We start from the raw sequence: 26,038 nt of genomic DNA on the forward strand, positions 1-26,038 counted from the left end.
AAGGCAATCAATTTTTGACAACCGAGGTTCTGAAGAGATTCTCTTAGCAAAGACGATTACCGATTCTTTTATGGACAAACTTTGGCTATGATAGAAGCATTTATCTACGTAGATCCCAGAGTATTCGGCACCTTCCTTTCTACATAAATTATCACTAAATTTCAGTTGATCATAACTAAAATAAAATCCTTACTAGGTCAGAGTTTAAAGTATCACTGGCAAAAACGTATATAGAAAACACAGTTAAATACACCAAGTTAACACCTTAAACACGGTGAGAATAGGGCTTGTCAAAGTCATTAATAATTCATCGAGCTTAAACAAAGGAAATCATGATGGTAACGGTGTTTGGACATGTTATCTTAATTAGAATAGATTTTTACGATTTCATTTCTCCGTTTTCTCCTTAGTTTTAGCTTTGATTGAGAAGATATATTAAACACTCCAGACAGTGTTGACCACATTTCCAAACACCTCACAGTTCGTGAAAAATACCCCGCTACACGTCATATTTCAACTCTCTTCTCGGTGTTTGGAATGTGGTCAAACACGATCTTTCTTGTTTGATATATTACTTCTCCAGGACTCTATGACAACTTTCTATCCATTTCAGTATACTCTTTAAATACCTCTTCTTCCACAATAACCGAACAGTTTATCTACATCATAATTTGGAGTAAGAGCACACCAAGGTCGTCTGGACTTAATTCTTGTACAGTGGTTGTATCGTCTACCGCGATAAATGAATGGGAAAACACAGCAAAAGTTTTGAGTGGTGCGTTTGCGGCAAGAACCTGGAGAGTGAAAATAGACTTGATTAAAATTACGCAATACTGAAGACACTTTTTTAAGATCAAATTGCGAAGGTCCTGCCCTGAGATAGAAAGTTTCACTTCGATATGTAACATTGTTCCAAAATAACATTTTCCTAGAAGCTTATTAGGTTGATCACAAAGGAAAGCTTATGTACTGAAGACTTGGGTCGAAAACCTGGAGAAAACTGAAAACATGCGGGTCATTGAAGAATTGACAGAAGTAAATCGTGTTGCTTGTGACGTTGCCCGCCATTCTTGAAAATAAGATGCCTCTTTCACAAGGCTTGCAGGCACATGTTCTAGTTCCAGTCTTTATGAGCAGGCTATTGCTAGATAGTTAACCTATAGGGCCATAGTCGCACTCAAAGGGTATTGAGAAGGAAAAAAAAAACTGGAATTACGTATTTTACTGACGTATTTTTGGAGGGGATTTGTTCTGTTTATTTCATATTTAGATGGCCGGTTGCACTTTATCTCTCTGCTTCTCACCTACCCGCCACCCCTCCTCTATCTCTCCTCTCACCTACTACTGGGCCTCTTTTAGCTGATTAACTCCCACTCTCCTAACTCAATAACGTTATTGGCCCAAACTAACCTCTTAGAACGTAAACATCATTAGCCCACGGTCCTCCTTTTCCATTCCTACATCTGTTGGATTTCCCGTATTTTCTATATGTTCGAAAAGCATATTTGGTTGATGCACACCATCCCCCATGTTGTATGGCAAAAGTGCTAAAGCCTCGTTTCTTTGCAGCCAGAGCGCATTTCTGTATAGCGTACCGTCTTCTGCGGTAACTTCCTCGCAGAAGGCGACTTCCGCGGCCTTCGAGCGGAGCGATGGCTCGTCGACCTGTATCCCTGTAGCAGCCCCTGCTTATTGCTGTAATAGAAATACTTTGTGTAAGTGCGCCTGTGTAGTGAAGCGAGCGTCATAAATGCCTTGGCAGCGCGTAATGTAAAAGATAGTTTGCGATATGTATGTTCAAGAAACAAGGTAACAATTTTTTCGTATTTTAGGATTTAGTGTTTAAAATTATCTTAAGCTCACGATCATCAATTCAGCGAAGAAAAAAACCTGCATTTGAAGATGGTGTAATGACAAAAATATTCCCGATGTTGAGAATAACAACTGTTTTGATAAGCCGTTAAAGAATACTGTAGTTAAAGGAGCTCGGTCACGGTATTCTGCGTTAATTTGGCCACGAACAAAAGTACGTTTAAGTTGAAGAAAACCTGGAAATAATAGTTTACTAAGATAGAAAAACACCAAAGAGACAATAATAAACCATAAAGAAACAAGGATGGCCAAGGATGAAGAAGATTAAAACGGATTACAAACGACGAACTTGGAAAATTTAGGTTATTCAACACAAGCAAACAATGACGAAGCGCCTTTAATAGATTCACTTTTTCGCAAGTTAGAGCGCTTTCAAGAAAGTGTTTATTTTTGAACCAGCAGAAGAGCTATTAGATTATTTTGCTGTGCCCTTCGAACTAAGAGAGTAAACGATATCGTAAAAGTAATGCAAAATCTAGTCCCTAGCGTCGTCCGTAGGAAGAACGAGAAGCATTTGCAAAATCCTGGAAACGAAAGTATTTGGCGTCTTGTGATTTCAAGCGTCAAGGTACATGTGACGTCCAACGTAATGCAGGTTGTTATATCAAAGCTCTCAATTATTGACAAAATTGCGTCAGATGTACACATTTGCCCTCACCTATTACATTAGCAGTGATCCTTATTGTTCGTCCTGGAAGATAAACAGCGAAAGAAATTCAATGACACCAGTATATACGAGAAACATAAATTAATAAATTGAGACTCAGGAGGGTAATAAAGACACTACAAGAAAACATTCATCTTAGCCAATAATGGATTTGTTTGCAAACAGCGTTCTTGCTCTAACAACAAAGGTGAAATATGAGATCATTTTTTGCCACAAATGTAGCCCGCTGTGGACTGCTGACAATCAGTGAAGGATCTTCCAGAGAGTAGGGCTTAGGATGAAAGAACAGAAGACACAAGAAAAAACCCACCCACCTCACCCCCAATTCCGTCCCGCTTTTTGAGAAAGAAAATGTAAATATTATTTTGTTTGGAGAGCCTTAGCTTTCTTTGAAATGAATTTAAACGTTCTCCCAGACATTACCTCTTCTAGGCGGTAAACGAGGCCTCACTGGTCGAACAGGGCGGACGCCTGAAAACGATATACTCAGTATTAATTATCATCAATTATTAAAATTACCTTTTTTGGTGCAGTTTCTTTTTCGTGCCAGAATAAGAGGACGAACAGCAGAGACAGACAGATAGACTGGCAGATAGACAGACACACAGACAGACAGACAGACAGACAAGGACACGGACAGATACATAGACAGACAGACAGACAGACAGACACGTTTATTTCAACATGGAATTTCTCCGATTGCAGAGATTTGATCTTCGAGAAAGACGGAAAGATACAAAGACAAACAGAAAGACAGACAGACGGACAGACAGACGGAGAGTCAGAGAGACAAGGAGACAGACACATAGAAACATAGACAAAACGGCAGACAGACGGACAAAACAGGAGAAGGCAGACAGACACACGGATGAATAGGCGGGCAAAGAAACGAATGGACAGACAAACAAAACATAGCAAATTCCAGTGAGTTTCTTCATCTCTTTATACTTAACAAAACAACAACAAAAATATATTACCCTATATCATCTGCGCATGTTACTAACAACCAGGTAATGAATTAAGACTATTAGTGCCCAAATTGTCGCGATCGGGCTACAATAAATTACAATAAAATGTACTGCGATGATCATTCTTCACTTTCATCTACAACCGCAGTTCACATATGGATTATTTCATATATACTTCACATCATTTCACTCCTCACGGGAAGATATGAACTCAATTAATTGGCCTCACTCCCAATGTGTGGCTTCATAGCTCAGTTGGTAGAGCATCGCACCGGTATCGCGGAGGTCATGGGTTCGAATCCCGTTGAAGCCCTGATTTTTTTCAGGCTTCTTCTTTCCAATTGCTTAAATTGGAAAATTTACTGCGATGATCATTCTTCACTTTCATCTACAACCGCAGTTCACATATGAACTATTTCATATATACTTCACATCAATAATATTAATCTCAGTACAGTTTAACAAAAAGGTCACACCAATCAGCCCTTTTAAAACACACAAGATATTATCACACAATTTTTGAGTGACTTAAAACAAGATTTCACCGTAACATTTGATTTCAGCCTAAGAGTAACTTAACAAAATAACAGGTGTCAAGTCTAACCTCTACAAGCTCGTCGTTGAATGGTGTTCACAATGGAGCCCAGGTTCCTGAAGCCTGCTGTCAACACGTGACGCCGGTCTCCTGCCGCTATTTGCAACAGCTGTCTTCTGTTATATCTCCGACCGATTCCCACCGCGTAACATTTGATGTTCCTCCGACGGAACAACTGAGCAGGGCTATTCACGTTGTCAAAAGATCGGCCATCAGTCATCACTATGGCAACCTAAAAAACAGGCGAATTTCTTAATTTTAAAACCAGGATTTTCTCATGATGTCATGTCATCATTATCATCATCATCATCATCATCATCATCATCATCATCATCCGTTCTCGTTCTAACAAAAATGCCAAAAACTAATTAAAAGTTAATTTCCATCTTATTAGCGATTGTTGACACCAAAAATATGCTCCCTTTATCCAAACAAAAAGAAAAAAATAGACTTACCTTCCGAACTCCTCTCCGCGCATATCTAAACACCCGGCTATAACAATACCGCATAGCATATCCGGTCTTGGTTCCACCCCTGGGGTATCTTATGCGGCTTATGGCATTTAGAAGCTGATTCTTACGACGGTAATATCGATTAAAACCGAAGATGAGCCGAGGGCTGGACGAGTACAAAACGATTCCGATACGGGTCTGCCCATTGCGGATGTGAAACTTGCTGACAATCGCTTTCACGAAGTTGAGACATCGTCGGAAGTTTCCTCTGCCGTATTGCTCAATACTTCCTGAACCATCGATGATAAAAGCCAAATCGACTCGGGCAGTGCAGCCTGTGAAGAACAACAAAACTTGTTTAGCATTACTTCCAATACAGTCCGAGAAAAGCTAATAACAGGGCATTTTTGCCTTTTGCCTTTTCTTAGTTCTTTGATGCTTTGTTGTCTTTCACTTGGTCTGTTGTTGGTTATTTCCTTTGCTTCCTCTCTCTTTCGGTTGGTTGATCAATCGGCCAATTAGTAAGTTGTTTGTAGTAGTGGACGAGGGACAGGAAGTAGCGTATATTTTTTATGTTACGGTAGCCCTCCGAGCCTCTTCCAGGCGTTCAGTTCCTTCGAGCGCAGCGCGAAAAATCGGCGGAGCAAAATGAAGGAGAGAGAGACTTGGTGCGAGGAGCGCTTCTCCCGACATTTTTCGCGCGGCGCCAAGCTAACTGAACTTCTGGAAGAGGCTATATACTTCCTGAAACATTTACCTCTTCTAGGCGGTAAACGTGGTCTTATTGGTCGAACAGGACGTGCACCTGGAAATAAACACACAGCAGTTTATGGTAAGTACAAGGATAGCAAAGGATATGAGAATACGAACATAGCGAAGAAGGATTATAATAAAATGTAAAAAAACTTACGGCGAGTACAATATTTCATGAATATTTTTCCCAAATCAGAAGTTAATTGCCTGTACTTTTACAGAATGTTTGCAGGAATTGCGTGTTAAAATGTGAAATTTCAACGTCAAATTATTATTACTTATTGCTTCTACACCCTCACTTTCACCTATCTCTTTCGTGACTAGGTGTCACATAAGGCTTCAACAACAAAAACACTATCCACGTTTCTAACGCCGGAATTTTCGCGGAAAAAGTCAAAGGTGATATTAAAAAATGAGTTGAAACACTTTCAAAATGCAATCAGAATCTGTACCAATTTAACAACAAGAAAATTTAGTTACATTCATTTCATAATTCACCCTAATTATTACTAATAATATTTTGGATAACAAGGAATGATGTCTAGTTGTACATGTACCTCTACAAGTTCGTCGTTGAATGGTGTTCACAATGGAGCCCAGGTTCCTGAAGCCTGCTGTCAACACGTGACGCCGGTCTCCTGCCGCTATTTGCAACAGCTGTCTTCTGTTATATCTCCGACCGATTCCCACCGCGTAACATTTGATGTTCCTGCGACGGAACAACTGAGCAGGGCTATTCACGTTGTCGAAAGATCGGCCATCAGTCATCACTATGGCAACCTAAAAAACAGGCAAGTTTCCTAATTTTAAAACAAGGATTTTCTCGTGATGTCATGCCATCATCGTCATTATCATCATCATCATCAACAACAACAACAACAACAACAACATCCTCGTCAACATCATCGTCGTCATCATCATCATTATCATCATCCGTTCTCGTTCTAACAAAAATGCCAAAAACTAATTAAAAGTTAATTTCCCGCTTAGGGACCGTTCATTTTTTATGAGGGAGGGGGGGCTGGTGGGATTTAGGAAGCACCATTTAAAAATCGCATGACCCCCCCTCAGCTTACCAATTTTTTCACATGGCCCCCCCTTATAGCGGTCATATTTTGGGATGACCCCCCCCCAAAGAAAATTGAACAAACAATATTTAGATTTCAACTTTTTTAATATTTCTCTATTATCCCCCTACTTCACGTTATTGTGCTCACTATGAAGACAATATTTACAATCTTTATACGACAGAGAGCTGTTGTTTAAAAAACAAATCAAAAGAAAGAGAAGTCAATTTCGGATCTCCTAGTTGTGGCTCGCCCTGAGCGTGTGGCATTTGGCCTCTCATTGGCATCTTCCTCATCTGAATTGATGAATGCAAGAATGACGTCACTTGAGTCATCTTCTCCCCCAGAGTCAATGGCATCACTGTCATACTCATCATTGTCACTTTCATCCGTTTCACTGCTGTCAGCACTTGCCCTGTTGTCATTTTGTGTCAATGTCCTAGCATTTCTCAGTGTTGGTTGGCCAGCTCTGAGAGGACTCTTCTACTGCAAGCATGAATGTCTTACAATTGCCTTTACTTTCTCACTCTTGCTGCTTTTCAAATGCTGCTTCAGCCCGTGGTGGTTTGAGTACTTGTTTAGTTCTGGAACACGTAGCTTTTTAAGCTTGGTTAGATCTTCGAACAACTCAGTCCAAGGATAATCCTCCTCCCTACTTAACTTTGCCTTTTCTTCTGCTCTCTTTTTCCTTTTAAATTCCAGCACTTCAAGATGCTGAAGATAATCCACCACAAACTTCCATTTGACAATAAACTTATCTACAAATAGAGCAACGCTCTCTGAGTCAGATAAAACCAGCCTGCCACTTCCATGCTCTTTCTTCTTTATATTGTTAATCCAATCGGGGAAAGAGCGCATTACTACATGAGCATCATGAAAGAGGCTCATTCCAAAATGCGCAATAATGGCGAAAGCGACGAGTCGTTTAAGAAAAGGTTTACAGCTGGACGATCCAGGCAGTTTGACATCTTACATGCAAAAGAAGCAATTTTTCTAGGTGCGGATGGCTGTTCAGAAAGGGCGAGTGAGTTTTCCATGCAAGGGTACCAGTTGAAGCCCAGTGATGGAAGAAAACTGAACTTCTCCGTCAAAGAGCACAGAGCAATGGTGGAAAAGTTGAATGTCAAATTGAAAGATGTAAAGGAACACGATTCCACACTCTTTCAGTCCAATGGGCTAGCAGGGCGAAGAATTTGCCCACAGTTTTAATGTAAAACAGATCAAACGTACAGAAGCTAAGTTGACGAAGGTTACGCAGGACATGGAAGCACTAGAAAATAAGAATAGCAATTATAACAGCATATTCAAAGGCATACTCAAACAGCACATCAACAAAAGGAGAATGAAAAAAGAAAACCGCAGAAAGTCAAATGAAAGAAAGAGGAAGCGGACTGAAAACAACGTCCAACGAGTTTATGGAATCTGTGTTGGAAACCCGCTAGGAAATGATCTTCCACAATGCCTTGTGTACCCTCCTAGAACGGCCGTCCCGGAAGAGTGTCTTAAAGTTGAGGATGTTGCCACGTCGATATTTAGAAGAGATGGGCCATACATCGCACAGCTCTTGGAAGGGAATTATTTCACCAATGCTGCAATAAGCAGAATCACCACCAACCTTGGGCGGGAAGTCAGAGATTATGTTTACACCTTCATGTACCCTGAAGAGTACACTCTGACGGAAAGCATTGCTGCTTCTTGCAGCATTGGTGAAAGAGACTCCCATAGCAGCACAAGCGGCGACGAAGAACTCGACGACAGCGGAGATGAAGATGAGTGCCAGTGAAAGTTGCATTCGAAAATAACAGTGTTAAATACTTCTTTTCAGTAGCTACAAATGCTTTTTGTCGCCAAACGTTTTTTTTAAAGCAGAAGGAAAGTTTGTAATAAATTTATATCCTGCCTTCTATGTTTATTCTATAGCAATTTTTTTGATATTCAAACATTATGCCATTTTAAAGTTTTACTAAAATATTTCACGTGACCCCCCCTTTTTCCCTTATTTTTTTGGGATGGCCCCCCCTCGAAAGCCATTTTTTTTCGCATGCCCCCCCCCCCCAAATCCCACCAGCCCCCTCTACCTTATAAAAAATGAACGGTCCCTTATTAGCCATTGTTGACACCAAAAATATGCTCCCTTTATAAAGAAAAAAAAAGAAAAAGAAAGAAAACTAGATTTACCTTCCGAACTCCTCTCCGCGCATATCTAAACACCCGGCTATAACAATACCGCATAGCATATCCGGTCTTGGTTCCACCCCTGGGGTATCTTATGCGGCTTATGGCATTTAGAAGCTGATTCTTACGACGGTAATATCGATTAAAACCGAAGATGAGCCGAGGGCTGGACGAGTACAAAACGATTCCGATACGGGTTTGTCCATTGCGGATGTGAAACTTGCTGACAATCGCTTTCACGAAGTTGAGACATCGTCGGAAGTTTCCTCTGCCGTATTGCTCAATACTTCCTGAACCATCGATGATAAAAGCCAAATCGACTCGGGCAGTGCAGCCTGTGAAGAACAACAAAGCTTGTTCAGTATTACTTCCAATACAGTCAGAAAAAAGCTAATAATCTGGCTGTTTTGCGTTTTGCCTTTTCTTTGTTCTTTGATGCTTTGTTGTCTTTCACTGGGTCTCTTGTTCGTTATTTCCTCTGCTTCCTCTCTCTTTCGGTTGCTTGATCAATCGCCCAATTAGTAAGTTGTTTCTAGTAGTGGACGAGGCACAGGAAGTAGCGTATAGTTTTTATGTTAACGGTAGACCTCCTAGCCTCTTCCAGGCGTTCAGTTGCTTCGAGCGCAGCGCGAAAAATCGGCGCGGCGACCAGCTAACTTAACTTCTGGAAGAGGCTATATACCTCCTGAAACATTTACCTCTTCTAGGCGGTAAACGTGGTCTTATTGGTCGAACAGGACGTGCACCTTGCAATAAACACACAGCAATTTATGGTAAGTACAAGGATAGCAAAGGATATGAGAATACGAACATAGCGAAGAAGGATTATAATAAAATGTATGAAAACGTAGGGCGACTAATTTATTTCATAAATATTTTTCCGAGATCAGAAGTTAATTGCCTGTACTTTTACAGAATGTTTGCAGGAATTGCGTGCTAAAATGTGAAATTTCAACGTCAAATTATTATTACTTATTGCTTCTACACCCTCACTTTCACCTATCTCTTTCGTGACTAGGTGTCACATCAGGCCTCAACAACTAAAACATTATCCACGTTTCTAACGCCGGAATTTTCGCGGAAAAAGTCAAAGGTGATATTAAAAAATGAGTTGAAACACTTTTAAAATGCAATCAGAATCTGTACCAATTTAACAACAAGAAAATTTAGTTACATTCATTTCATAATTCACCCTAATTATTAATAATAATATTTTGGATAACAAGGAATGATGTCTAGTTGTACATGTACCTCTACAAGTTCGTCGTTGAATGGTGTTCACAATGGAGCCCAGGTTCCTGAAGCCTGCTGTCAACACGTGACGCCGGTCTCCTGCCGCTATTTGTAACAGCTGTCTTCTGTTATATCTCCGACCGATTCCCACCGCGTAACATTTGATGTTCCTACGACGGAACAACTGAGCAGGGCTATTCACGTTGTCGAAAGATCGGCCATCAGTCATCACTATGGCAACCTAAAAAAGAGGTAAAATTCTTAATTTTGAAACCAGGATTTTCTCATGATGTCATGCCATCATCGTCATCATCATCATCATCATCATCGTCGTCGTCATCATCATTATCATTATCATCATCATCATCATCATCAATTCTCATTCTAACGAGAATACCAAAAACTAATTAAAAGTTAATTTCCAGCTTAATAGCGATTGTTGACACCAAAACTAAATTCCCTTTATCAAAACAAAAAAGAAAGAAAAATAGATTTACCTTCCGAACTCCTCTCCGCGCATATCTAAACACCCGGCTATAACAATACCGCATAGCATATCCGGTCTTGGTTCCACCCCTGGGGTATCTTATGCGGCTTATAGCATTTAGAAGCTGATTCTTACGACGGTAGTATCGATTAAAACCGAAGATGAGCCGAGGGCTGGACGAGTACAAAACGATTCCGATACGGGTCTGCCCATTGCGGATGTGAAACTTGCTGACAATCGCTTTCACGAAGTTGAGACATCGTCGGAAGTTTCCTTTACCATATTGCTCAATACTTCCTGAACCATCGATGATAAAAGCCAAATCGACCCGGGCAGTGCAGCCTGTGAAGAAAAACAAAGCTTGTTTAGCATTACTTCCAATACAGTCCGAGAAAAGCTAATAACAGGGCATTTTTGCGTTTTGCCTTTTCTTTGTTCTTTGATGCTTTGTTGTCTTTTACTCGGTCTGTTGTTGGCTATTTCCTTTGCTTCCAATCTATTTCGGTTGGTTGATCAATCGGCCAATTAGTAAGTTGTTTGTAATAGTGGACGAGGGACAAGAAGTAGCGTATATTTTTTATGTTAACGGTAGACCTCCTAGCCTCTTCCAGGCGTTCAGTTAGTTCGAGCGCAGCGCGAAAAATCGGCGGAGCAAAATGAAGGAGAGAGAGAGTTAGTACGAGGAGCGCTTCTCCCGACATTTTTCGCGCGGCGCCAAGCTAAGTGAACTTCTGGAAGAGGCTATATACTTCCTGAAACATTTACCTCTTGGTCGAACAGGACGTGCACCTGGAAATAAACATACAGCAGTTTACGATAAGTACAAGCAGAAGCATGTGCTTCTGGTACAAGGATAGCAAAGAATATGTGAACACGAACATAGCGAAGAAGGATTATAATAAAATTTATGAAAACTTAGGGCGAGTACAATATTTCATGAATATTTTTCCGAGATCAGAAGTTAATTGCCTGTGCTTTTACAGAATGTTTGCAGGAATTGCGTGTTAAAATGTGAAATTTCAACGTCAAATGGTTATTACTTATTGCTTCTACACCCTCACATTCCCCTATCTCTTTTGTGACTAGGTGTCACATAAGGCCTCAACAACTAAAACATTATCCACGTTTATAACGCCGGAATTTTGGCGGAAAAAGTCAAAGGTGATACTAAAAAATGAGTTGAAACACTTTTAAAATGCAATCAGAATCTGTACCAATTTAGCAACAAGGAAATTTAGTTACATTCATTTCATAATTCACCCTAATTATTACTAATAATATTTTGGATAACAAGGAATGATCTCTAGTCGTACCTCTACAAGCTCGTCGTTGAATGGTGTTCACAATGGAGCCCAGGTTCCTGAAACCTGCTGTCAACACGTGACGCCGGTCTCCTGCCGCTATTTGCAACAGCTGTCTTCTATTATATCTCCGACCGATTCCCACTGCGTAACATTTGATGTTCCTCCGACGGAACAACTGAGCAGGGCTATTCACGTTGTCGAAAGATCGACCATCAGTCATCACTATGGCAACCTAAAAAAGAGGCAAGTTTCTTAATTTTAAAACAAGGATTTTCTCATGATGTCATCATCATCGTCATCATTATCATCATCGTCATCATCATCAACAACAACAACATCCTCGTCAACATCATCAGATCATCATCATTATCATTATTATCATCATCATCATTATCATCATCATCATCAGTTCTCGTTCTAACAAAAATGCCAAAAACTAATTAAAAGTTAATTTCCCGCTTATTAGCCATTGTTGACACCAAAAATATGCTCCCTTTATAAAGAAAAAAAAAAGAAAAAGAAAGAAAACTAGATTTACCTTCCGAACTCCTCTCCGCGCATATCTAAATACCCGGCTATAACAATACCGCATAGCATATCCGGTCTTGGTTCCACCCCTGGGGTATTTTATGCGGCTTATGGCATTTAGAAGCTGATTCTTACGACGGTAATATCGATTAAAACCGAAGATAAGCCGAGGACTAGACGAGTACAAAACGATTCCGATACGGGTTTGTCCATTGCGGATGTGAAACTTGCTGACAATCGCTTTCACGAAGTTGAGACATCGTCGGAAGTTTCCTCTGCCGTATTGCTCAATACTTCCTGAGCCATCGATGATAAAAGCCAAATCGACTCGGGCAGTGCAGCCTGTGAAGAACAACAAAGCTTGTTCAGTATTACTTCCAATGCAGTCAGAAAAAAGCTAATAATATGGCTGTCGGAGGTGACTTTTTCCCTGGGATCAATTGTTCACTTGTTTGTGCCGTTTCTTCGTTCTTTGGTGCTTCGTTGTCTTTCACTCGCTCTCTTGTTGGTTAATTCCTTTGCTTGTTCACTCTTTCGGTTGAATGATCAATCGGCCAGTTAGTAAGTTGTTTTAGTGGACGTGGAACAGGAAGTAGAGGACTGTTTTTATGTTAAGGGTATATCTCCTAGCCTCGTCCAGGCGTTCAGTTGGTTCGAGCGCAGCGCGAAAAATCGGCGGAGAGCGAAATAAAGGAAAGAGAGACTTGGTGGGAGCAGCGCTTCTCCCGCCATTTTTCGCGCGGCGCCCAGCTAACTTAACTTCTGGAAGAGGCTATATACCCCCTGAAACATTTACCTCTTCTAGGCGGTAAACGTGGCCTTATTGGTCGAACAGGACGTGCACCTAGAAACAAACACACAGCAGTTTACGGTAAGTACAAGGATAGCATTTCGATAAGTACAAGGATAATGAAGACGGATTGAAATAAAATGACTAGAAACAAAAGGCGAGCACATATTTCATGAATATTTCTCCAAGAGGAGAAGTTAATTGCTTGTACTTTTACAGAATTTTTGCAGAAATTGCGTGTCAAAATGTGAAATTTCAGCGTCACATCGTTGTTTCTTATTGCTTCTATAACTGCTCACGACTTTATTCCATCAATATTAGTCACGTTTATACTGAGTTCGGAATTTTGTCGGAAATCGTCAACGTTGATCAGAATTTAACAACAAGGAAATTGAGTTACTCTTATCTCAGAATGGATAGCAATGAATGATCTCTAGTCGTACCTCTACAAGCTCGTCGTTGAATGGTGTTCACAATGGAGCCTAGGTTCCTGAAGCCTGCTGTCAACACGTGACGCCGGTCTCCTGCCGCTATTTGTAACAGCTGTCTTCTGTTATATCTCCGACCGATTCCCACCGCGTAACATTTGATGTTTCTCCGACGGAACAACTGAGCAGGGCTATTCACGTTGTCAGAAGATCGGCCATCAGTCATCACTATGGCAACCTAAAAAAGAGGCGAATTTCTTAAATTCCAGCATATCAGCCATTGTTTACACCGGAAAACTTCCCTTAATCAAGAAAAAGAGATTTACCTTACGAACTCCTCTCCGCGCATATCTAAACACCCGGCTATAACAATACCGCATAGCATATCCGGTCTTGGTTCCACCCCTGGGGTATCTTATGCGGTTTATAGCATTTAGAAGCTGATTCTTACGACGGTAATATCGTTTAAAACCGAAGATGAGCCGAGGACTGGACGAGTACAAGACGATTCCGATTCGGGTTTGTCCATTGCGGATGTGAAACTTTCTGACAATCGCTTTCACGAAGTTGAGGCATCGTCGGAAGTTTCCTCTGCCATAATGCTCAATACTTCCTGAACCATCGATGATGAAAGCCAAATCGACCCGGGCACGGCACGCTGCGTATATAAGCAATAAACAAGATGGTTATTGACCACAGATATATACAGTTATTACACGGTGGCGCGAAGATGTCAATTTTATTTTCCAATGGTAAAATATTGTTTTTAACACGAGAAAATACACTTCATATCTCTCAAGCCACCGTGTAATTTTCTTTTCATTATATAATTATACAAAATAACTGTTTGCACAAGGAACAACTGTGAAAAAGGGAGAAATGACGTCATCAGAACCCTCACTAGTGAAGATATGGCAAATTTCGCCAGTCTGGCCCCGGATGTGGTTTCGTATGAATTTTGCGAGTGGTGTATTTTCCAGTAAAACACTCGTGTTTATATAATAAATAGGCACAGCGCTCCACGCAACCTGAGATTTATATTTTTTTGTTCTTTCGAAAAAAATTACTTTCCATCCCTGTTCTTGTTTGATTGCATTGGCCGTTACTTCGTATATTTCTGCATCAGCAAAGATTATCCAAATATGCTGTTTTAAGCCAGTTTGTTTTCACGGAACTTTCTCCTGCCCGGTCGAAAATTGTAACTGAGCTAAGCGATGCCTGCCACGATGCCTCGGGCAAACGAGATTCAGTGAACCAATCGGAAAGCTAGAAATGTATTATCCGAGGTTGAAAATTAAGTTATAAAATATCTTCTGGGAAGACTAATTTGCTAAGTTAACTTAACTTTATTTTAGTGGGGTTAACTCATTCAAACCTCACCTCGCGGTCGGGGAATCGATCGTCCTGAAAACGAGAGAAATAAAATTGATAAAAAATATTCAAAGGTTGTTATATTAGAACTAAGTAGCCGTGTGAAATGCCACTTTTCTGTATTCACAAAAGGTATGGAGAACGTATCTGTTTACAAACACTGTCTTTTGTATCTAAATATTCAAAAAGTTACATGTAACTCTTTGTTTCAGGGCCAATAGTTCTTTCGTTGACACATATATAACATTGTTAAAAATTGGATCATTGGATAATGCAATTTGAGTATTTTCATTGGCTTAGCCATCACGGGTTATGAACCATTATACCATGCTCTACAAATATGCGTCTTTGGTTATTGCCAACTAATAGTTGAATAGTTAGTTGTGTACTCTGATTGATCACTTCAACCCTGAAACTGACTTTAAATGAGAGACCATTTCATAAAAAATTCATATGTCTATTTTCATATGGGAAATTTGTCCTTGACGAAAAGGATAATTCTGATTAGCTCCCTGGGCGGTCCGAATTTTGCAGTACGGACCGCTAAGATGGACCACTAAGAAATAGTTTCGGCAATATAGTACAATACAATACAATACAATACTTTATTCAAGAGAGACAAATTATGTGTTTCAAAACAAAATACCTCTTGAAATGGAAATCATGAGGTTAGCCCTATACGTGACAATTCCCACAAATAAAAAGCAATTCCGATAAATAAAAAACGTGTACAATCTAAGAACCATTTACAAACCATAATAAAATGCAATATCAATTAGTTTCCAGGTTAAAAATTGTAAAACATATTTACATACTAAACTAAGAAATATTTTAAAATTTACTAGAAAATTTAAAACTAGGACTACTTAACAATTGTCTCAGTGTGAACACGGCCATTACTTCTCCTATAGACAATAGCTCTTCATCACAATGGCATGCTTACTTACCATTCACTTCCCATGACTGGTACCTGATTAAAAAAATATAAACAACTGTTATTAGAAAATTAAATGACACTCTCAGTCTCTTTATGTAAAGTAATACGACAACGTAGAACATAGTTTAAATCAAATTGCTCTTCTTTTTCGAGGTTTCCTGGTTGACATAACTTTAAAATCGTTTAATTATATTTGTGCAAGATTTAAAATTTCATATTTTTTAAAAAATCTTTCCCAGTTAATTCGTAACTGTAACAGAATAATTGCTTATGCAATAGCACATCAAGAATAATATCATGATTTTTACTTCATATTTTTTAAACCTTTTCACTGAATGAAAATGTTTCAATGGCATAATAAATAATACCGCGTGAAAGTATTGCTAGATAGCTTTTATTTGAATGGTCACAGACTTAAAAGTTAGAACCACCTTATACAGCATAATAAACAGTACCACATGAAAGTACTGCTCAATAGCTTTCATTTGAATGGTTACACACTAGGGTTTTATCCACAGACTTAAAAGATAGAACCACCTCATACAGCAAAATAAACAGTACCACATGAAAGTACTGCTCAATAGCTTTCAATATAATGGTCATACACTAGGGTTTTATCCACAGACTTAAAAGTTAGAACAACCTTGCATAGCATAATAAACAATACCAGATAAAAGAACTGCTCGATAGCTTTCATTTGAACGATCACACAGTAGGGTTTCATCCACAAACTAAAAGTTAGAACAACCTTCCATAGCGCAATATAAATAATACCAAATGCATTTACTGCTCAGTAGCTTTCATTTAATCGCGTTTCATCACCAGACTGACCAGACTGATAATTAACACAATTGAAGTACGAGTGCGAGAAAAAGGCGTAATACTGAATCCGGGCTGTCGAAATGTAGAAGACGACAAAACTTGTCAGTTATTGATACACAGTTTTGATTTATGAAGTGAAACGCTCCTGCTCAGAGCCAAACCTCATTTGGGAATCACAAAAAGGCTTACAACAGTCAGTGCAAAACTGGCCTATTTTAGCTTTTCTCTTTTTAAAAAGGCAGTTTGCATGAAAAGATCAGGGTTGTTTTGCGATTACGCCACAGTTCAAGCAAATTTTCTTCTTAATATTTACAAACTTGCAAAGGTACGACCTGTTTTATACAAGGTACCTTCTCTTATGAAACAATTGTCTTATTTCGTATCAAACGAGTCTATAACAACGTTGTACTCTTCCCTTATTGACCGTGTTCGTTCACCAAAGGAGCTGATAACGTAAAATCGTCCCATTCCATCGATATTCCCAGTTCTTACTTACACAACACTAAAGACAGGTAACACTCATTTATAAATCAATGAATAATATATACGAACGAACAATAGAGGGAAATTTCCTTTTGGATCGAAAGTGGGAGCCAATTGAAGTAAAGTGATTTTCAACATTGTAAACGAACTTTAAATGGGTTAAAATAGGTTTATATTGTGTACATTAAAATTTCATGTTCCTAAAAAGGTATGTTTAATGGTTTAGTTGGGAGCGTATCGTATCGACTGGAAACTAACAGGTCTAAACCTCGCTGAAATCTTTACGTTTTTTCTCGAATTTTCTTTGTAACTTTTTGCTGGCTTTCAAACTTCGCTAAGAATCTTCTACATTTCCTTATATTAGAAAACTGGCAAACGTTTGAACGGTTAGTCTTCGTATGATTCCGAAGACAACCTTGCCAGGAGGCGTAGCCAGTTAAAATTGTTACAAACCAGAAAGCCTTTTTAACTGAATTTTCAAACCTAACTATTATTATTATTACATAAAATACCCCTAGAACATACATTATATACAGTAATTCCCCATTTTGGTACCGTTTCGGATACCCTGACTAATCTATATTTTTTCAGTAACTGAGTACAGATTAAATAATTCCTTGGTAAATTTTTAGAAATTATTACACTTAGGTCTAGATTATAGACTGGCAGAGTATCAAAGAATAGTGTACTTACAATTGAAGAATAACTATCGAGAAAGCAATCGCTCGAATCCAACCCATCGCTTTGTTAAAGACGATATCGTGGACACGACATTTTCAAACTGGTGCGAAACACGACCCAACTGAGCCTACCGGCTAAGAGTTATATAAACTTAAAGATAAAAAAACAATGTTAATAAATTACTACATGTGCACTCGACCCTAATTGTTTTGCAAACAAACTGATGACATTTTAGCTTTGATGAGAAAAAATTGCGCCGTTGCACGAAACTTCCCTTACAGTAAACGAAAAAGAAGAAGACTTAAAGATGGTCGAGCGCACGTTTTAACGCCCCGGAGATTGTGTTGGAATTAATTAGGTGTTCTAAAGACATTTATTTTTCTAATTTGAAAATAAACTCAACAGTTGACCATGTTTTTTCTTTACCCGATTGTCGAAGTCTTTTCGAGTTTTTTCACTAGCCGACTAGATTGAGGCCAGTTTTAAGAATTTTGAAGAGACTTGCCGGCTCATTTTTAATTTCAAGTTTTAAATTCTATCTGGTCTTTCAATTTACAGACGTGATTTACTACCCAGCGGGTGATTTACAAATATTTATTGAAGAAACCTTTTAGAAATTGTAATTAATTCATTCCAGGAATACCCTGAAAACACGCCCCTCCGATCTGTAACAGACCTAGTAAAACCTGGTTGTTGACTAGGTTTTTAACAAAAACTCTATGAGGGAAGACAAAAAAACCCACCAGGTTGGTCCAATTCTTCACCAGGACAGTAATAGCGAAGCCAGTGATTTATATAATTTTAATCATGTATGTCCAATATCTGCAAAACTGTGTGACACAGTTTTTCATATAATGTTTGATATATATGGCAAGAAACGTAATGCATTAAATTTTGAAAGCAAATCAACTGAAGCAACTCATATCCATGATTTTATATGAGTTGCTTACCACCAGTCAAAGCCATTTAAGCAATATTCTCCAAAGCCCTCTAAATAAAGTCTTTGTCCATTATCAGAATTTCCATGATCACAGTTACAGTCTTTACAGACTGCGCAACGTTTTGAGTATGAAACTGATGCGAGATAAATTTATTGAGATGGAGTGTCCGGGCGGCGAAGGCGAGGCAGTTACATAGGGCAGTCTTTAAGCATCCCCGAAGAAAACTTTGAAATCTTGACGTTCTGAAACGCCATTTCTAGCTAGTGCCCCAAGGCGACAATTTCAGTCAAAAAATGTTCGGTAAATTGATGGTCATTTATAACTAAAGAAACAAGAACGGAATTCCAAACTCGTGACGTTTTCTTGCTAGGGAACACGGCTCACCCGAGAAACCAAATTCTATATCAGGGAGAAATAAAATTGAACAGTGCTGTCAAAATTTCACATTAAGGCCACAATAACACACAAGGCCAGGTTTCACCAGGTCTGTTACAGAGGAGTGTCTTGAAACCACTGCGGTGAGTGGAGTTTCCTGGCTAGATATATTATCATTACACTCTTTCATTTTTATAAGAATATATTTTATCAGAATATCGAAGCTGAAATTTGGGAAATTTCAAGAATATTTTAAGAATAATCTCAAAGCAGAGATTTGGAAAAGAATATAATTTTGTGTGAAGTATATATGAAATAATTCATATCTGAACTGCGGTTGTTGGAAATTTGTGAATACAATACAATTATATGTTTTAACTAAGCCATATAAAATTCTTCCTGTCTCTAAACGCCAAAACTAGCCAAAAAACAACAAAAACAGCACTAGCCATATGTTCGATACTAATAACGTTTCTGCAAGAAGTTACGTGTGTAATATTAGGCTTAAATGCCTGCGGGCTGGCTCCAAAATTACTTTAGCACCATCTAGACACCAAATACAGTAGAAAACAGAAATGCCATCGCTTTAATCTAAGAATATTCACGAGAATATTCAGCCTCGGCCGGAAAAACAACATTCTTTTAAAAAAAATGAGTGTATACTACTGAGCAAGCGCAGGCACTAAGAACGACATCCCTGCGCGCGCATGCTAAGTTAAGATGTTGTCTTACCTAGTCAATATTCGTGGAAATTTCGTAGAAAAAAAGGATGCAAAGCTTTAATTTGGCTAGTATACAGTGCATGCGTCCTGTGACTCTTCTAGATATCTTTCAATGCGTGAGACGACTTAGTCGTCTGCTAGTAATCGGTATTTTAAATGCTCTTAGCTTGCCCGACGATAAATTGGGCTGCTATTTTTCTCGTTCAATATAATCATGTACTAGACGCTTAGTACTCCTTTTAGATGCTTCCGCCATCTTCGATGTCTCGATCCAGTATAAATAAAGCTTAAATTCATGTCTGGCTCCATGCGTCTCCTTGCTGTGTCTTTGGCATTTGCAAATTTCTGAGGAAACGAATGGTATTAACTGACACGTTTCTGGAAGCTTCGTGAAATCAGCTAGTTAAATTAAGCAGTTAGTTGAGATTTAGTTAGTAGCAGCAGTTGAGTTGAATTCAGATCGAGTTACATATAAAGCAATAGATCCAATGGTAACTGGAGTAATCATAACAAAGAGCAGGGAAAATGCATTATTTATCCATTAATCTGTCCCTCTCGATCCCTTAGTTCCCCTCCAATCGACCGGATGAAACACTTTCTGTTGACAGGAATTTCTTCCTGTTTTATAGATCGGAGGGAGAGAAAGACCCCCATGAAAATCTTGTGTCGATATAGGGAGCCTTTATAATGAAGTACTTGTTTCTTTCTAGAAAACTATTATTCAACGGTAAACTACACTGCCCAGCCTAACTTAGCCTGTTATGTGCAGCAGATTTCGTAATAAACATACATCTATGTACATGTAGTAACGCCACTTAACTAAACATTGTAGACTTTTAAAAAGTTTAGGAAAGACAAAGGCCTTTGTCATTCATTTTCTTAACAGGCTGCTGTCGTTTCGTCATATGCTATTTTGGCATTAATTTACGTTGGTTTGTGATTGCTGCTTGTAAGGCTATACAACACAATATTTAGCAGACGGTCTGACATTTCAATCTGACAAGGCGTCCAAAATCTATAGCTGCGGTTTTTCTCGACTGTTAATAGAAATTACTAATCAACTCGAGAGTTCTTTGATATCAGATTTATATTGAAATTTGCATAACTTGTGCGCTGCTTAGAATTTCCTTAGGTTTTTTCAAACTGTAGGCGGAGAAACCAAAAAGAGAGCGGTGAAAAAAGATTGACGCGCAAAAATTGGCGGCGAGGCGCGCACGATCTACTTTTGACCACTTTTGTGTGTCATAGGAAGAAATACATTCAGTCTTGTCTGAAATGTTTTCATTCTGACTCGTCATCTTGACAAGGTAAATTGTCTGTCTGTTAACAGGGGCAAGACCTTTAATTAGGGTCAACAAAAAAATCCGCGGAAAACGTGTGAAAATGTCGGGTTTTGCGATTACTTGAGATCCGCTAAAATTGGTGTACATGCATTTTGTTGTAAGCCAAAATGATTGACGTGTCAACATACGTGCTGAAAAAGGGCTCAGCGAAAAGTTTTTTTAGCAGGGGATTTGTACAACGGATTTATCTAGGAAGAGAGAACTTTCCTTTTACGTACATGACTGTAGTCTTCAGTAAACCAAACTGGCTGGTGTGTAAACACAACACCGAAATAAGCGCAGCAAAATGCTATTTTTAGCAAAAGATTTGCACATGGGATTTACCCAGGAAGAGGGATCTTACTTTTTACGTAAACGAGTGTTTTCCTTTACAAACCGAAATAGCTGCATGTAAACAGTGCGCAGTGCAACAAAAATGCTATTTTAAGAAGGGATTTTTTTCATTAGATTTTCTCTAAGAAGTAAGATTTAATACGTGACCTTGTAGAAGCAGATTTATTGTTTTGCCTGAGGAGTAACTACTTCTGTCAAGATGTCTCGACTCCCTGGATAATGTACCTATACTTTTACAATTCGGTCCAAGTACTTGACTGCAGTTTGTATAATTTCTTTTAAAATAATACAGTGTCTTGCATAGCTGTTTACTTTCGCTGTTTACTTTTTACGATCCGGAAACAACAGAGTGGCATAACAAAAGAAAATGCTTCACTTATCTGCCGTGTAGCACGAGAAAACCAAAGCCGTATTTGCAAGAAGGCAAGTTAATTGAATTCCTGGGAAAGCAAATTCGGCTTAATGGAATTGAAATTACAAGGGCAACAGAAAGGCCATGCCACTAGTGAAACTAAAAACAAACTACTTTTGAAAGTTTATTTGCACTTTCAAGCGAACAAGAGACTGGCGAACGAAAAAACAAAGCAAAAATCAGTAAGCACTGCCGCTCCAAGTAACGACAATTTTAGCGATGTTGTTCGTCTGTAGTTTATTCAAACACACTACCACACGAGGGGCAATTAGCATGTACAAAGGCAATTTCAAAGCACAATATTTTCGCTTGGAGTTTCTTTGTCCTTGGCGCTCGCTCGTTAATCTCTCTTGTAAATGACTGTTGAACTGACGTGAATATCAAACAAAAGAGGGGGCCGACCAATTCCTTTGTAAAAATGCTAATATCGTAATCACCCCCTGAAGGGGTCATTAAGGCATGAGCATTAAATGCTGCATTTAGATGGATTACCACATAGATTAATGTTATGTTGTGACCCTGGAGGTTGGTTGTTCGTCATCTGACGGCACTCGGCACTTGAAAAGTATATATTTAGCTCAAGACGCCACAGTACAAGAGATTGCAGTACGATTAATTTGTCATTTTCGACTAGCAGCGAGGGAGGAAAGCACTTGCCTTCCCGCGACTCTACATTAGCGCGCCAATAACTTGGGTCAGCCTTAAGTAAATTGGTAACAACTGAAGAACGGAGTTGAAAACACAGCGAAACTCGTCAACGTGTTCATTAAGTTTTTGTCTCAAGCAGAAATGGAAATTGCCACAAGCAACCTAGCTGCAGGCAAGCGAAGATACATCGACAAACGGAAGAAAGAAAAGCTTCGGAGATGTGGTTCTGCGGGTAATCTTTCGATTCCGAACGTATACAGTCTTGGCTACCATTACAATAGACGACACACGACACCCGCAGAACACTCCGCCCCGCCAACAATAGTCATAGATTGTGTTAAAGACGAACACGATGAACTGGATATAAACAACAATTACACACACGATGAAGGCCTTTTGAATCCATCCTATGCTTTGGACGCTGCGGTTGCGAGCAACGATTCCCGTTTGCTCCACGGCATTTTAAGTGCTGGGAACATCATGTTAGACACTTTAAACGCCAGCGGTGGAACCGCCATGCACGAGGCTGCCTTTCAAGGCAAAGTTCGATGTTTAGAAGTGTTTTTAAAGTTCGGCACTCCGGTGGACATAAGAGACAAAGAGGGATGGACTCCTCTACACGCCGCTGTCTGCGGAGGCGATATAAGAGCTGTGATTTTTCTCATAAAGAACGGAGCGAGCTTGCAAGCTTATACCAAAGAAGGACTTACGCCTGTGGAGATCGCAATGGACAACAAGGACAAAAAAATGGTGCAAGCGCTTTCTCTGTTAACAGCAGGTAACAGGCGCTTTCGAATGTTTGCTCAGGAAGCATGACTTTCAAGAAGGATATTGTAAATACCTTGCCCTTGGCGAAGATAATTTATATTTGTAGTTGAATATTCTAAGCAGGTAAATGGACGATATGTAGTTGTCGAATAACAATCAGAAGTACTAACATTAAAATAATCGGCAAGCAGCCAAATCTTAAGCACATGTGGCTGAAATGTTCTAATTAGTATACATATATACACTCTGTTCATGTTTAATAATGATTCAAGCCCATTTTTAGATACTTTCTTTACGTACGTAGTTCCATAAGTATTTTAGCTCTTCGCTTCTAAGAAGATAGTGGCCACAACACCACAAAGAGTACTTCGTTTGAATGGTCGTACACTAGGGATTTCATACGCAAGCTTTCAAAGTTTATTATAAGCACATCAGTTCTTTCCATCGAGATTCAAAGGTTGAAGAGAGTTTTACTTCCTTAGCGGAAGGAAGAAATAACTGAAACGACGTCGACGATAGAGCGTCCGTATTACTAACTTGAAAATACAGTGCCTCTATTGAATAGAAACCTGCTGTAGTCTTCATTTTTGGAGGAGATATATCAGTATCATTAAAACTCTAGAACTTCAAAAAAAAAGCTATTTTTTATACACTTGAAGAACAACAATTGAGCAACACAGTCGAATCAAACTTTCAAAACAGACTTTTTAAAAACGGCAATGAAGTCGTATTTAGGGTTAATATTGGACCACGCTCTCAAGTATACCTAACATGTTAATAGATATCTGACGAATAATGCCATAAAAGTACACGTTTTACAGAGGATGTGAGTTTTAAATTAAAACGTTTGTGTAAAATGTGTGGATATTTTTGGCAGATTGTTAGAGATTGTCACGGAGTAAATAGATGGCCTATATAATAGAGACAACTCTCCCTGGAGGAGGTAGTGGAGGAACATTTACACAGTTTTCCACGCATGTGCAAGATAATTTTATTTGTATATTAAAAGAGTACTGAACAGAACTATCATATAATATAGTCATATGACTAAACAAGTGATACAAATATGATGTACATAACAAGAATCATTTCAAGCATTGTCAACTATTGATTATTTGCAATTTCAGTGATATGAGAAATCAATAAATTTGTGAAACTTCCTTTGGGCTGTTTTCGTGTTTACAAGTTTCCTGGTTTTACCGCAAAAACCACGCGACGTTGAGTCGTTCCTAGCCAGTGAACCTTGATCAGTTCCGATTAAGTCCCACACTCTCCTTAATGACGCTCATACTTGCCTTTTATTGGTGGTTATGAGAATTCAGTGGTACATCAAGGCAATATCACCTTATTGATGAAATTCTTTTTTCTCATCACCTGTCTGCTAAGCAATGTATCGATACGTTTAGGAGAAATTACAATTAAATCAAAGTTGCGTGATCATCTTTAATGCTTCAAGGAGTGTATTGCCGTAGATGTCATTGCTAAGATGCAAATAATTAATGCCATGTCATTTAGCTGTGATTCTTAAGTACAAAGAGCATACATGTCTTAATTAATCTTACATATTGCGTAATTTGTTTCTTTTAAATACAATATTTGATATTTTATCTCAACAGTTTCACTTTTATCCGATTACAGTCACGGTAGCTTTTAGCAACATTATTTTAGTCAACACAATGCAGTGCTGTTTTTATTAAGTCTGATAAAAGGTGCGTACCAATACTCAAATAATTATAGAAAGCTTTCATTGCCTTAAGTTCAGGTTCAACGAACAAAGTTCTCCTAAGCTTTCGTGACCTTCTAGTTGCTCTAAGACTTATTAATATTCCATTTACGCAACCACCACATAAAAGTGCTGCTCGCCAGCATTCATTTGCGTTTTTGTGGACTTCTTGGGGTTTATTAAATCAGTGCGTCCACGGACGTTAAAGCCGAACAGCATAGTAAACAGTGTCATATGAGAGTACTGCTCAAGTATGAGTATTAATGTTAAATAGTCCTAATTAGAATGGTTACACAAGGCTTTCATTCACAGACGTGATAGATGGCATCGCATTAATTGATAACGACATTATCTTCAAGTTAGAAGCTGGGAGTCCAAGATAACGCCGAAATTTTATTTCAATCTTTCTTTGCTTCTCTAGCCTAAATTCGTTGCGAAGAACACATTATGTATGCAAAACCTATATAATAAATACTTTTATCAAAGCATTACTTAGCCAAGAGGTGAATCTATTTCGCTACTGTTTCCTGATAAACGCCTTGTCATAATTTATGCTTGCTAAAACAATATCAACCGTGACGATAAAAAAACACTTGAACGAAAACTTTAGTAACTAAGTTGCGTTTAACAACTTATTTGTTTACTAGAAAACTTTCTTTAGACACTGAAGTGTATTTGATCATCATCTCCCACGATCCAAAGCTTGAAAAAAGCCTTAAAATGAATTTGAAGAAATAATAAATGACAAAACTTTAATTTTTAGTACTTAGTGCTTCAGTAATGCACTTGTATAGAAAGAGGGCAAATCTTTCGATAAGAACGCACCCAACCGAATATAAATACTCTAGAAGGTTCGTAGTTCGTCAAAATTCCAGGAAAATTCAATCTATTTTTGGCGCCGAAACTTCGCTGACATGCTAATGTTCACTTGTTATTTGCATTTCCAGATAAATCCACAGCATTATATTTTCCCGCCCTTCCCACGGTTTATGCATTGTCATGAAGCGCCCGCATTTGTTGTGGTGATTGTCGCGGGGGTATAATAACCATAAATTGACTTATCGCCGATTATTCAATTTCCGCTTAGTAAGGACTAGTGGATGCATGACGATACACTTCGGCAGCTCCTTAGTGTTTTGCGTCATAGCACGGTTGGTTAA

At 38.8% G+C, this 26,038-nt stretch overlaps 2 protein-coding genes across 3 annotated transcripts in view; one reads left to right on the forward strand and one right to left on the reverse strand.

Annotated features, from left to right (window-relative positions):
* The window catches only part of LOC145468071 (uncharacterized), a 73,681-nt gene extending 55,893 nt beyond the window's left edge, over window positions 1–17,788 (reverse strand). Inside the window, exons 1-21 of one of the 2 annotated variants that reach the window (XM_081451735.1) lie at window positions 17,626–17,788; window positions 15,638–15,660; window positions 14,700–14,723; window positions 13,646–13,977; window positions 13,335–13,557; window positions 12,898–12,945; window positions 12,112–12,443; window positions 11,583–11,805; window positions 11,035–11,058; window positions 10,280–10,611; window positions 9,801–10,023; window positions 9,248–9,295; window positions 8,553–8,884; window positions 5,865–6,087; window positions 5,312–5,359; window positions 4,558–4,889; window positions 4,112–4,334; window positions 2,963–3,010; window positions 2,531–2,563; window positions 1,411–1,695; window positions 630–794 (exon numbers count right to left, since the gene is read on the reverse strand). In XM_081451735.1, coding sequence (XP_081307861.1) covers window positions 630–794; window positions 1,411–1,695; window positions 2,531–2,563; window positions 2,963–3,010; window positions 4,112–4,334; window positions 4,558–4,889; window positions 5,312–5,359; window positions 5,865–6,087; window positions 8,553–8,884; window positions 9,248–9,295; window positions 9,801–10,023; window positions 10,280–10,611; window positions 11,035–11,058; window positions 11,583–11,805; window positions 12,112–12,443; window positions 12,898–12,945; window positions 13,335–13,557; window positions 13,646–13,977; window positions 14,700–14,723; window positions 15,638–15,660; window positions 17,626–17,672 — 3,568 coding nt within the window. In that variant the 5' untranslated portion in view covers window positions 17,673–17,788. The remainder of the gene's footprint in view (window positions 1–629; window positions 795–1,410; window positions 1,696–2,530; window positions 2,564–2,962; window positions 3,011–4,111; window positions 4,335–4,557; window positions 4,890–5,311; window positions 5,360–5,864; window positions 6,088–8,552; window positions 8,885–9,247; window positions 9,296–9,800; window positions 10,024–10,279; window positions 10,612–11,034; window positions 11,059–11,582; window positions 11,806–12,111; window positions 12,444–12,897; window positions 12,946–13,334; window positions 13,558–13,645; window positions 13,978–14,699; window positions 14,724–15,637; window positions 15,661–17,625) is intronic. The other variant, XM_081451736.1, reaches the window with a different exon arrangement.
* A 2,636-nt stretch (window positions 17,789–20,424) lies between these two features.
* LOC145468537 (uncharacterized) lies at window positions 20,425–24,645 on the forward strand. The gene has a single exon (XM_081452273.1). The coding sequence runs from the start codon at window positions 22,529–22,531 to the stop codon at window positions 23,201–23,203; it is 675 nt and encodes a 224-aa protein (XP_081308399.1). The 5' UTR covers window positions 20,425–22,528; the 3' UTR covers window positions 23,204–24,645.
* The last annotated feature ends 1,393 nt before the right edge of the window (window positions 24,646–26,038 follow it).

This window comes from Orbicella franksi, chromosome 14, assembly GCF_964199315.1.
Source record: "Orbicella franksi chromosome 14, jaOrbFran1.1, whole genome shotgun sequence".
In the NCBI taxonomy this organism is placed as follows: Eukaryota; Metazoa; Cnidaria; class Anthozoa; order Scleractinia; family Merulinidae; genus Orbicella; species Orbicella franksi.